This window comes from Triturus cristatus, chromosome 11 (genome assembly GCF_964204655.1).
Source record: "Triturus cristatus chromosome 11, aTriCri1.1, whole genome shotgun sequence".
In the NCBI taxonomy this organism is placed as follows: domain Eukaryota; kingdom Metazoa; phylum Chordata; class Amphibia; order Caudata; family Salamandridae; genus Triturus; species Triturus cristatus.
The window spans coordinates 651,002,847-651,016,782 of NC_140594.1; the positions used below are offsets into that span (position 1 = coordinate 651,002,847).

At 44.0% G+C, this 13,936-nt stretch overlaps 1 protein-coding gene across 1 annotated transcript in view; it reads left to right on the forward strand.

Moving 5' to 3' along the window:
* Positions 1-13,936, forward strand: part of BOK (BCL2 family apoptosis regulator BOK) — a 184,229-nt gene that overhangs the window by 85,375 nt on the left and 84,918 nt on the right. Inside the window, exon 3 of the mRNA XM_085634165.1 lies at positions 13,138-13,301. Coding sequence (XP_085490291.1) covers positions 13,138-13,301 — 164 coding nt within the window. The remainder of the gene's footprint in view (positions 1-13,137; positions 13,302-13,936) is intronic.

Here is a 13,936-nt window from a genome sequence, read left to right on the forward strand (position 1 = left end):
AAGTAATTGGTTTTAAAAAAAATTGTTTTTTATTATAACCCTCCGCACATGCTCCCCCTCCCACGCTCTCATGCACCCCCTCCACCCACCCCACCACTTCTTTATTGTGGTGGCCGCCACTGTAGAGGGCAGCAGGCAGTATAGGGCACCATGGAAAACCCTCTGGGCATCCATGGTACTCGTACAGATCCATTGAGAGGCCCTAGTAATAATCAAGAGGCACAAAGACTTCTTCACCCTTCTTCAAGTTCTCAGTCCAGGATAGCTGGACACAAAACAATCAGTCGGACAACCAGAATTGAAACACACCATCAAAGGATTGATGAATAAAGGCATATTACTGTTTGCATCAGTGGCCAAATGCCATCAATGAAAGCAGCTGTCTCATTGATGATGTTTGGCCACAGCTCCAAACAGTCTGGGGTCGAAACTGTTCACTGCACCGCTTTTGTTGGAGCCCCTACAGCATGAACGAATAACTATGTTTTTGATAAATTGATGCAATGACTAGACAATAAATGGTGTCTACGTACTGTACCAAATAATTTCCTTGTACATATTTCACTGGCCAAGGGAGGTTAGACTAATTCCTCTCTCCAAGGGAATCATTGGTTCTGCATAGCCATACATTGTGAAGCTCAAAACCAAGGTCTGTGCACGTTGTTTATGGAAACTGATCTGCAGAGTCCAGATCTTCCTCTTTCCTGACAAGGGTGAAACTTCCTGGTCAGTCACACTCTGGTGGAACCACCATAGATGACACAAGTGGACTGGCAGAGCGACCGCAACCCCAAGAGAAGATCACTGGTGCTGTGAAGTCATAGCATTTCCTCCCATTGCTGCTCTTGGCATTGAAAAATGGAACCTCTTATAATATAATGTAATGATGAAGTCCAGTAACAGAGAGGTAGTTTAAAGTAGGTTTATTTAGTCTTAGTTATAGCATAGTAAGATCATGTAGAGGAGCCCCAACAGGAGCAGCCTGGCTGCTGCTCAGACCATACTACAACTGTCACCCCGCACCTCACAGGCACCCAAACATTCCATTCATCATCACCAGACCAACATTCCACACAGCACATTCACACTAGCTGAGCAGCTAGCGAGCAAGCAACAGGAGAGAATGATACAGACATATACAGGATACTACATATCCTCCCCCTTTATTTAACACAACAAAATCAAACTGCAAAACGGGATAAAATATTGACAAGAAAAGCAATGGAGAGTGAGGTAACACCAATGTACTAAAATGCATTATCCAGAAGAACCATCATAAAACATTGAGAAAAATACAAAAGATGGATAGATGAATATACAACGAAGAGCAACAAATAGCAGTGAAACTGTATAAAGAAGATGCATAGAAAATTATACAAGAGAAAATGAAGAAGATGCATAGATAAACAAAAATTAAGAAAATGCATAGATAAATATAGACAATAAAATATAACACATCCTCCCCCTCTATAAAATTTATAAAATATGTCAGAAAAAACAACATATTGTATAACAAAGACTATTGCACCTTTGACCACCACCAACCACACCCACTGGCCAGAGAGGCATTAGAAGAGGCACAGCACAGCACAACAATAACAAGTTGTTTGAACAACTGACACACACATGTATAACGTAAAAGTAATGGGTGTAGAACACCCGACCAAATGTCCCCAAAACAAAAGCGAGTAGAGTAACCTGTAGCAACAGGTGACCCTCACACCCAACAAACATCCTTTGAGTAAGGACAAGTAGGGAAAACTGTGAAATTGGGCGACTCCCACCCATACAGCCATTCCTCACGTAAGAACAGCAAACGAAACATGTATAACAGGGTGACTACACACCGTCCAGTCATCCCTCATGTAATGGTATAGAATGTGAACTGTAGAAATGGGTCGAGTACCCATTTAGACACCCCTCATGTAAGGGTCTGTTATGTAAATTGTAGATATGGAACTATCACCAATTTCCATCCCTAATGTAAGGAAGTATAACAACTAACATACAAATGGGTGACTACCACCCACTTAGTCATCCCTCATGTAAGGGAACAAAAGTTACAATAAGAAAATGGACAAATACCACCCATAACGCAATTCCACATGTAAGGTATATGTAAAGTTCAATGTAACAATGTAACATAAGACGCACTCTAAAATGTCAGCATACCAACGTAGTGTAAAATGTGAAAATGTAACAATCCCACATACCAATCAGTGACAAGACTCAGGACCTAACACAAAAGAAAGAAATATCACAAACCAGAAAAGGAATGTCTCCAACTCACCTCAGTAGCAACACAAACGCAAAAAAAAAACATGAGCACTAAAAAACAAAATAGTACTGTAAATAAAACTGCAAAAGAAAACAACATGAGTGTAACTTCCTAAACAGCCCATCACACACAAGTCAGCAAAGAGACAAGGCAAACTAGCCCCCAAAAGGCACCGGGGAGGAAACTCACCAATACTGCATGTAGCGTCACTGATCAACAAAATAATAGAAATACACAATAAGCCAGTAAAAACGTAAGATAGACAAAGCAACACAAATGTATGATATTGCAAATAAATCTTAAACAAATAACATTCATAAAGCATGTCGAAATAGAAATAAGTTTAATACCTGTGATAACCTCATTAGATCCACATATCATGTATGGCCGCGCACTCTGAACGCAAGTGGTAAAATGTGGCAGCACACATGCACAGGCAGTAAAAACATGACAAGAAAACATTGTAACAGCAAACATGTCCCGCAAACGATATCCAGATAATATCTTCAAAGACACCATTGAGCAATATATTGCTCGAATTGCAGCAAAACAGCATCCCAGGTGGAAAGTTACTCCAGTAGCAGCTTGTATGCATAGGAACGCCAGGCAAGAAAGGTTATATCCCACATCACATCCATGTCCGAGGGGTATTTAAGACTGCTGAGGGCTCAGTGTCACATCAGCCCTCCAAACGGAAGATTCCCAAAAGACAAAGAGAGTCCCCCGACATAGTGAAGTGACCAATGACTTGCTGGGCTAATGTACTGCGGGGTACCGCAACAGCTGAGCTCGATTCTTGACTCGGTTCGAACTTGGCAGCTAGCTTCAAAAGAAATATGGCGGCGCATACTGCTTAACAGCTCAGGGTGGTTTCCGGCACGTGCATGCACCAAACGTTGCACATGCAGCACGCTGGATCTCCTCCTGCGCTCAACTGCAACTGTCGGCTTCCTCGCGGGTTGATTCAGGTAAGGCGCACACAAACCTTGCGCTTCAAACTTGAGCAAAGACACTGTGCAGTGTGTCTTGTACACACTGCACATAGCACTGCACCAACTCAGCCAGTATTTTCCCACACACAATGTGAACAAACTAAAGTTCCAAGGTCCATACAATGCGCAGATCCATTTTCCTAAGCCTCCCAACAAGTCTAACTTCTGGGAACGGTCAGACCTGAAAACCCGCCACTTACTACCAAGCAAAAACCGTTTGTAATTTCCATATGAATGCTGACAGGTGCTAGAAGTCACAGGTTTGCTGGTAATTTTCCACACAAACAAGGAAAGGACAATATCCATCACATTACTGAGAATGTCCCGTTGCATCAATATTAAGAAAACCAACCATGTGAGAACCTGTAGCACGCCCAGGCTGGGGCCGTCCGATCGGAAGGACACTAGTGGGGCTTCCAGGCTTAGCGTTTCAGTCTCTCTCACAGCATGTTTCTTAACCCTTTTAGATTCTGTTAGTTTTTTCAGTCCTTAAATCTCCTTTTAAATATAAATGTCTGTAACATCAGTATCACCACATGGAGGGCATTCTGTATGCCTCTGTACTTTCAGTTTCCTCAAATGTTTCTTTCTTTCTAAAGTTACTGTCTCTATAGTTTCTTCAGGCTTTACTTTATTCAATGGTTTCTTCTGTTGAATCCTACCACGCAAGGTTCCCTTTTCCTTAAATCGTTGCCAAAATGTAATGATGAGGTCCAGTAGCCGAGATGTAGTTTAAGTCTTAGTGAGAGCATCATAAGAATATAATGAGTATAGATATCCCATCCAAAGAAAGGGTCATTTTACTAACCATCATGGATGTAGGTGGCACTCTCCTATAAGAGGCGCTCCTCTTAAAATCAGAACTGAAGTACTTCAGATCAAAAGGTCACCCCTCCAATACGTTTCCACTGCAGAAAAGAAGGTGGTCTGCGTGGGGATCCCAATGAACCACAAATGTAAATTTCTGGTTGAGGCCCAAACAAAAGACCAAGCAGGACAAAAGGTGGTCATTTGAAGAATACACAATGGAGAATCTATAATCTATAACACTTGCAGCCATTTACAGCCCAAACCTGGGTCAGGACCACTTTCTGGTACAGTCTTCATCCTGCTCAAAGGGACCCATAATAATAGGGGAAAAACTAGTGTTGATGGAGAGGGACAAAGATAAGACTCAAAATCGATTTAGAGAGAATGGCTGTTACAGCAACTGTTGGGAGGACCCCGCTAAAGGATCTAGACCTAGTAAATGGATTGAGATGTAAGCATCCATTGACATTGCATACTCACACTATTCTGTTGCTCATACGAGCTATGTTAAAAATTACCACGTACCTTTAGATAAGAAGCTCCTCCCGGAGATTGAAGATGTGACGCAAGACACAATAATCCTGTTCGATCATGGTCCTCTACATTGTACACTGGACAGGCCTGCTTATCCCAAGGAGGGGGAAATATGGGCGCGATACCTGAATGCAGCTTAATATAAAGGCCCTGTGGTTATGAATAACATAAGCAAAAACATAGAAAACTGCTTAGACCACAATGACAATGAGGCCCTGAAATGAGGAGAAAGACAAATGGATCAGCGTACCTTAAAAGAAGCATAGATCCTCTGGATAAAGCGGATAGATGAATTAAAAAGCACAGAAGACACCCATAAACAGACTTTATCACAAAAGATTTGGGAAAAAAGTGATAACAATCAGGGGGGCAAATAAGAACCTTAGAGATGGACAGAGCTGGTGCATAGCCTCATTACTTGTGTCCTTTCGCTGCTTATTTTTCAAGCACTACGTTTTTCTTTTTGATTAATCACTCCATGAGAGTACATGCATTTTCCAGAGTCACCATAGTGTACTTTTGTTCGCCTCTACCCAGCATTCTGTGTTCCTCTCTCTCCCGCGTGTGTGCTTATCGCATGCCACCTCTGCAGTGTGCTCACCCTCGTGTGCTTCTTCTCGCATGTTGCTTTCTCACACTTGAGTTTCTCCTCCCAGTTCCTGGTTACTCTCTCTCCCCATTTGCTTTTCTATTCTCCGTGTTCCATTTTTCAGCCTCTCTGTCATGTACTCCCCCCCCCCCCGCCCCTGTTGCTTCTGCCACCCTCCATGTGGTTTCCCCTTCGAAAGTGTGAGGCCTCATAATAATTAAATAAATTGCCTACGTAAAGTCTGCCCTCTCTGATTGCCAGTGTGCATAAAGTTATCACAGATATTGTGCAGTTCTTTGATGTAGTCTTTGTTTTTGTAGACCGCAAGTGTTTGAAATATATAACGTTTTTTGTTAATATGCTAATTTTTATAGATGCAAAGTGTCCCAGCCAAGATAAAGATTTGGTCTTCCAATTTGACAGTTTTTTTTTCATCACTTTTCGTTGTTTCTGTAAATGTAGGTGTTTAACCCTTAACACTGTGACTGACAGGTCAGTAGGGTATTTATTCTAAGTTTTCGACAACTCCAGGAGGCTCCAACCGCTTGAGTCTGGATCAAGCATTTTGACACTGAAATGTTCAATCCTTCCAATTTACATAGGTTGATCTTAAATCCTTGAGCTACTTGGTAATCCAAAAGCTCGATTTTTAGGGTGAAAAAGAGCTGTCAGCGATATGAGGATATCTTCAGAATATATTTTGAGCTTAAATTCATCGATTCTCATCAGATTATCAATTTGGCTCAAATGTTTTGTGCCAGAGGCTCTAGAGTGATCTTGAATAGGAGCGAGGACAGTTATTAACCTTGTCTGTCTGTAGTAAACCCTGTCTGATCGGGATGTAGTAGGTCTTTCAGGAACAACCATAGGCGTGATGCTTCTGCTCTACCAGGATTTTAGCATCCAGGACAAGCAATGTAACAGTGGCGTAATGAAACTTGAGGGGGCCCCCCCACAAGGTAAGTGGAGGGGCCCCCTCTGGACTCTATCAGGAGCTCTCTGGCCGAAGTGCAGTGCTGAGGGGGCCCCCTGGTGCTTGGGGCCCCCCGCACCACTGGGGCTCCGGGGGCCTGTGTTACGCCCCTGCAATCTAATTGGCCTATATGACTCCAAGGTATCATGAGGTTTTACAGGGTAAAGTATGACGCAAATTGTGGATTCTGACACTGTAGGAAGACACTGCTCCTTCTATGTTTATTTCATGGACTGCTTTCAGCTTCATTGGCATGAGTTGAACACTAGGTCTTACAGCATATTGTATATTGATCTGGCCCTGGTGCCTTGGATGGGGTCAGGGATCCAACAGATTTTAGGATCTCCTCTTTAGTAATTGTTAGGTCTCGCCTAGCGTTGCTGCACACATACGTAGCTTGCTTGGCGAGATTTATTGCAGATGAGTACTTGGAGAAAAGGGCTTGAAGCCCCGCCCCTTATTCCCATTGGCTTGCGTTACCGTTTATGTTAAACGGTGGGCTGCTATTGGAAATAAGGTTTCTAGGGTGCCTTCTTTTTGCTTTTTTGGCCGACTCTCCTGGACTGGCTCGCCTGCTTCACGGCTGTTGTGAAGACTTTTCTTATCTGCTTGTTTATTTAACCAGCAGATAAGAAAACTCTTCACTACATCTGTGAAGCACGCAAGCCAGTGCTCTGGGCTTCCTGCAACCACGCTGCCTTCACGCCTGGAGTATGCACCAGTCGGCTCTGTGATTGGTTGGCGGCAGGCAGGCACAGAGCTCACAGGCGAAAGGGATCACGGGGAGGACAGGGGTATTCCGGCAGAACGCGCCTTTCCATTGCGTGTCAACAGCTTCTTTGTTTTTGCTGTGTAATTCTCAGTCTTCCAGGCATTCTGCTTGGCGGCTACAAACACCACAGAGTATTCACATGCGTAGACTGTTACACACATGTAAATGTACGTGGTGTACCTGTATACATGCATAAATATACATTAATTTTAGACTAGAATATGTTGTTTCTCCACAGAAAACTATATTTCCTCGTGAAGTTGCTTTTCCCCCTACAATCATGTTGGTCAGACACCCTGGATTTGCCGGGAGGGTCCAGGAGTTTTGTTGCCTATCCGGCATTACATTCTGATTCAAATACACGTCCCGTTTTTGAAAGGAGGAGTGGGTGAGCGTGCACATTAAAATGCAAAAATGTAGCACACACACACAATCGCATTTCCACAGCTCGGCACTACAGCACAGCAGGGCCGTGAGGTAAATGCTTTGAAACACCCGGCTGGCTTGTAAAATCATTCCGTTCTCCCAGCAGGATGTAAATAGGGGCGACTATGCATCTCAAGAGACCCCCAGCTGTCGCCCAGGATTGTGGGACGTACTCTCAGCTTTATTACAGCATGTGTGTGAGACAGAGATGGGTCCGTTAAAGAACACTGGATTTTTCACCATCTTTGTGTGACGTGGAGCACAGGTTGGCACACTTCTGTTGCTATATTAAATTTGATAATGCGACCCCGCATGTTGTGTTTCATAATACACAAAAGTAAAATTATTACTTATGGACTCGTGGGCTGGCATCTCCCCTCCCCTCCTGATCCTCTCCCACCCCACACCCACCGCCTAGCATGCACATACTTATGCTTACCAGGCCTAATTGCAAACTTTGCTCTCTGGTACTTTTAGTCCGGTTTTCATCTTTGATTTACATAAGCATGGCACGGATCCCTCCGGGTCTCAGATCCAGTAGCATTTTATTGCGCACTTTGAAACGGGTCCCTTTTGAGCCCTATATTCATGCCTCTAGCTTTACAGGGAAAACACTGCTGATTTCTGAACAATTAACATGTTCAGGTATTTATCAAAGATAAAGTCCCGTTTGTGTTTCACGTTTTACTGAATCTTGCCTGCCGTTTTCAACAGGTTGAGTTTGTATTGTTTTTTTTTTCGTTCAGCACATTACTCTTGTATAGTGCATACTTTCAGCTGAGTCGCTTCCAGGTGCTATAACGGCCACGGTGTTCAGGTTCAAGCCACTAGAAGGTTCTTGCAGTACCTGTCCCTGTGCCAAAAAGGTGCTCAGAATACATGCCCATCCAATCTTTGGCCACTCCACTACGCACACAGACAACTACTAACAACAGTGCAGGCTGGTTTTCAGTGTATGGCAGTTGTGTTATTGTCTCTGGATGCAATTACAAAAAGCTCGGAAGAATCATATTTATCACTTGGGCGCCACACTGTAGGAATTCCAGAAATGCATTTTACGCTTTTTGAGCCACGCCTATAAGTACATAAACCAAACCCCTTTTAGAGACACCCCCGCATAATGTTTTCATCCCACCTAAAAAGCTCTCATAGTCACTGTGAGCTACTCGTGGTGACTTCAGATTAAGACACTTTGGTCCTGGCTGCCATTACCAGCTTCAGGGTTTACTCTGACACCCTGGTTACAAACGATTACCAATATTCACAGTCAATGCAGAGCCAGTGACGTCACAAGTGCGCACGCTGGCGTACGGCACCCGCCTGGGCCCAAACAGCAGTAGTTCGAAATAGCAGACGTAAAAATAGGTGCAATATGGGCTACATACATAACTGTGTGAAAAGTAACATGCTGTTGCCATGGCAGCGATGCTCCGCTTGGATCTCCTGGAAGGGTTCGTTGTGTTGAGTGGTCCCTGATGCCCTGTCCTAGACAGTAGGAACAGGAAGAGATCCCATTAGGGCAGCTCCAATTGGGGGTTCAGGGTTGTGCTGGCAGGGGACAACAGCCGAGGGGCGCTCCGAAATGTTTGCATAGTGTGCTGAAATTGGTCGTTTAACTTTAAAGTCCATTAACGTTATAGGGTAATAACAGACGCATATACCCAGGGCACAAGTCCTATAACAAGCATTTGCAATGCACTAGGTCTCTCATTTATGCAAATTTGAGCTATTGGCATTGTAAATGACAATGCCTTTTTATTTATGTTTTAAAAACCAAAACCTAAATAAAAGGCATTGTCATTTACAATGTCAATAGCTTAAACTCTCGTAAATGCGAGACCTATTGCATTGCATTTGCTTCTTTTTTTCTAGTTACGCTGTTTTTGACTCCGACATATTGAGCTAATCTGCTGGGGGCAAATTATTTTGGCACCCCCTCAGCTCAGTGTATTTTTTTGTATATAGTTGTGTGTAGTACTTTCGAAAGCAGTTTGCTCTTACTTCTTCTGAAGTACACATTTCCCTTTTTCATTTCTAATTTCTGTAATGTAGCTACATCTTTGTTTCACTCTTAGCAGGTCTGTTAAGATTTGATCCTGTTTGCTTCCTAGCTCATAATACATTTTATCCAGGCGAGCAATAATGCTCCATGCTTAGGTTTATGAATAGCACTTTGAAGTAGTATAACTCCTAAACATACCACAAAATGCAGTTTGTGAATAGACCCCTAGGAGTCTTGAAAATCCCAAAGGACCCGAAGCTAGAGGATTACTAAAAGGCAGGAAAAGATGCAGTGAGTGAAGGAAAGGGTTGTACATCATAATGCCTGACATGACTAGCAATCGATGGGAGAGAAGAGAAACTAGACAAATGCACATTAGCAGGAAGACGTGAACATTGGGTTTAACATGGTGGAGTGGAGGATAGTCCAGAAATATATACAAGGTTTATTTAAATTAAAATCAATGAAAATGTATTCCAACTAACTGTGACGCTTGACACTTTTCAAGTGCACTGTTAAGTACAGGGTGGCACAGAGGCTACTGGCAGCCGGCTGTGCTGGCAGGCCCACAAAAGTAACCAGGCTTCCAAAGTTGCAAACGTAGTTTCTAAGATGCAGGTGTGTTGTGGGTTCGACCATGATGATGCACAGTTTGTGTCGAGGAAGAGAGTTGTAATTTAGGAACATGGGGCCAGATGTATCATCATCAGGAATGGTGATTTCCAAATTGCGATTCTTACCGAATCTCAATTTGGAAATGACAATTTCTAATGTATTACAGTTTTATTATGAACATTTCGATTCTTAGGGGGTCGCAAATAGACATACCTCATGAATAGTAATGAGGTAGGTCGCCCTTTGCAACCCACTAGGAATTGCAGCCATCACAGAAATGGCGGCATGCTGGGTGTCCTCAGACCCCTATGTCTGTGATTACTTTTTAGGTCGAAGCCGAACAGACAGCACAGCTGTCTGGTTGCACAAGAACTTCTTGGGGGCATTCTGAAAGCTTCCTTTGGAATGATTTCTGCCCATTGCTTACCATAAGCTTTGTGGTTTGTAACTCAAATTTGGTTGCTTTCTATTTGTTTTTGACTATCCAGCATGTCTTTGTCCATTACATGACGCATAGCCTGTTCACCACCTCTCTGATTCACTCCTTGTATTCTTCGATGAGAGCTTGCTTTCTGTAAACGGGCCTTAAATGTTGTTCTTATCTTATTACATTTGCTGTGCATTCAAAGACAGAGGTCAGATGTCAGGCTCTGTGCCCAGGAAGCTTAGTGTTTAGTTCACTTTCTCTGACTTCAAAGTGAGAGGATTTATGTGACAATCTTGCTGGAAACTGGGGGTGTGAAAGGAAAGCTTTTTTTCTAGCACACAACAACATATAAATGCCTGTAAATGTACTTTGTAAATATTACAGAATATATCAGAATAAGGAATGCACAAACTGAGCACATTTTTGGTGATTCTGCAGTGTGGCGGGAACAAATATTTCAATATGATCAAAACAAATCAGTACACTATGCCATTTCTACACATTATCATTTATGTGCTGTATACTTTCTAACAGTATAACTCTATGTGCAAATGTAATGGTAATTTCAATTGAAAATGTGTTGTCTGTACTGGCAGTGCGCTACCATACCATGCATACTCCACTTTACGGCACTCCAGTGCTACGACATTCTATTCCACTTTACGCCACTCCTCTCTACTCCACTCCACTCTAGCCCAATCCACTCTTCAACACTCCACTCTACAACACTCCACTCTATGACACTCCACTCTACCACACTACACTGTACTCCTCTCTATGCCACTTCACTGTAGGCCACTCTACTTCACTCTATGCCACTCAACTAAAAAAAAGACTTCAGTCTAGGACACTGTATGCTACTCCACTCTAGGACACTTCACTCTACAACACTTTATTCTATGCCATTCCACTGTACGACATTCCAGTCTACGATACTCCACTTTGACACTCCACTCTACAACACTCTATGCCACTCTAAGCCGCCCCACCTTACGACACTCCACACCACTTTACTCAGCTCTAGCCACTCCATGACACTTTACTATACTCTACTCAACTTCACAATATGGCTATGCACTCTACGCCACTCCACTCTACGACACATTACTCCACTATGTGCTACACCACTCCATGACACTCCACTCTATGTCCCTCCACTCTATGCCACTCCACTCTGACATTCGACTCAACTTCATTCTACAACACTTTACTTCACTTTGCGTCACTCCACTCTGCACCACTCTACAACACTCAATGCCACTTCACTCTAGGCCACTCTGTTCTACTCTATGCCACTTCACTCTATGCCACTCCACCCCATGACTCTACTCAAACCTACACCACTCCCCAACTCTTCACTTTACAACACTCAACAACACTCCATTCTATTCCACTCTACACCACTCCACTCTACGCCACTTTACTTCACTCTACGCCGCTCAACGTGACTCCACTCTACAACACTTTACTCAATTTTTTGCCACTCCATGCCACTCCTTACTATGCCACGTCACTCTATTGCACTCGATGCCCCTCCACTCTATGCCTCTCCACTCTACGTCCCTCCACTCTCCTCCACTCCACGACAGGTTTCAACTCCACTCTATCACACTCCACTCCATGAAACTCTACGCCAATCTACTCCCCTCCACTCTACAACCAACCTCTGTATGACACTCCACTCTATATCACTCCACTCTGACACCCCACCCTACTCCATCCTATGACACTCTACTCTGTCACTTTACACCCTTCCACTCTATGACCTTCCACTCTATGACCTTCCACTTCATGACCCTCCACTCTACGACACTCCACTCTACGACACTCCACTCTACGACACTCCACTCTACGACACTCCACTCTACGACACTCCACTTTACGACTCTCCACTTCACGATACTCCACTCTACGATACTCCACTCTACGATACTCCACTCCACAACACTCTACACTACTATATGCCACTCTACTCCATTACTCCACTCTACAACAATCCACTGTACACTACTCTATGCTACTCCGCTCTACAACATTTTGTCACTTCACTCTATGACACTCTAATACACTCTGTGCCCCTTCACTCAATATCTCTCACTCTATGCCACTCCACTCTACAACACTTTACTCCACTGAACACCACTCCACTCCCCTCATTGGCACCCCACTCTACTCTACAATGCTTTAAACCATTCTGTGCTGTGCCACTTCACTCTACGCCACTTCACTCTACCCCACTCCACTCTACGACACTGCATTCAATAACACTGTACTCTACGACACTGTACTCCACTCTATGCCACTCCACTCTACGACACTCTACTCCACTCTTCACCACTCCACTTTCCTCTATGCTATTAACTTTTAGCCACGCTAAACAGCAGCCACATTGGTGTACAACATGGTTGAAATTCATTGGCAAAGCCAACAGCTCTTGCATAGGTGAGACCTATTGGCTTTGCCAAGGCTAAAGTAATCTTTGTTTTTTTTTAATGCAGCCTGTTTTCATTAAAGGAAAACCAGATGCATTTCTAAAAAGAAAATGAAATGTTAAAGTTTCATTTGTTAAAAGTAGGCAGTGGTCCATGGGACAACCGACTGGTCTTAAAAAATATTTTATTTAACATTCTCATATGGGAATGGACCTCTTCCCATTTGCGAATAAGTTTTCACCAATTTTTGTCTGCCATAAAATCCCTATTTTTCTATGTTACTGCAGGCATTACGTGGGGAAAAGTGGTCTCGCTGTACGCTGTGGCGGCAGGTCTGGCAGTGGACTGCGTCAAGCATTCGCAGCCGGCCATGGTGCACACGATCGTGGATTGCATGGGCGAGTTTGTGCGCAAGACCCTGGTGACGTGGCTCAAGAGAAGAGGAGGCTGGGTAAGCAAATGCGGTTCTCTAAAGATAACTATGGAAATCGCGCTGCTGTGATCTGTGTGCAACCTGCAAGGCACAGGTGCAAAATAAAGTGGTGCAGATTCAAGCGTTTATCCCTCATAGGCCGATGAAATGAGTACCCTTGAGTATGGTAATAGGACAGCAGTTCAGGACTGAGGTGCATGGTGCCCTTGTGGCCCTGGGCGTGGGGGCCAGGACTGGAACATGCTGAAGGAGCCGCGTTCCAAGATCGAGGAGCTTTGGCAGAACTTGGGGCTCCAGGTTTTGCATCTTCTAGCGTTGCTGCTTATGGAGATTGGGGTGCAGAGGCAGTGTTTGGGGGTGCCAGACTGACCACTTTCCTGAAAGCGAGTGTTTCCCACAGATCTTCCCTTCACCCTGAAAGACGTCGGTGGCCTTTCCTCGAGTTGTGCTTTATAAGAAATAACAAATACAGGCTCGAGAGGAGATAACTGAAGGCACATACAAATAAACTGTCCGAAAGTGCGTGCTCGCCCCGGTTTGAAAAAACATTGACCAGAACAGCACAGGAAGTGGTGCCGGAGGGGTTGCTAGACTAAGCACCGCCCCCTGCAGAGCCCTCGTGTACTGCAACAGCCAGGCGCGCAACACCCATT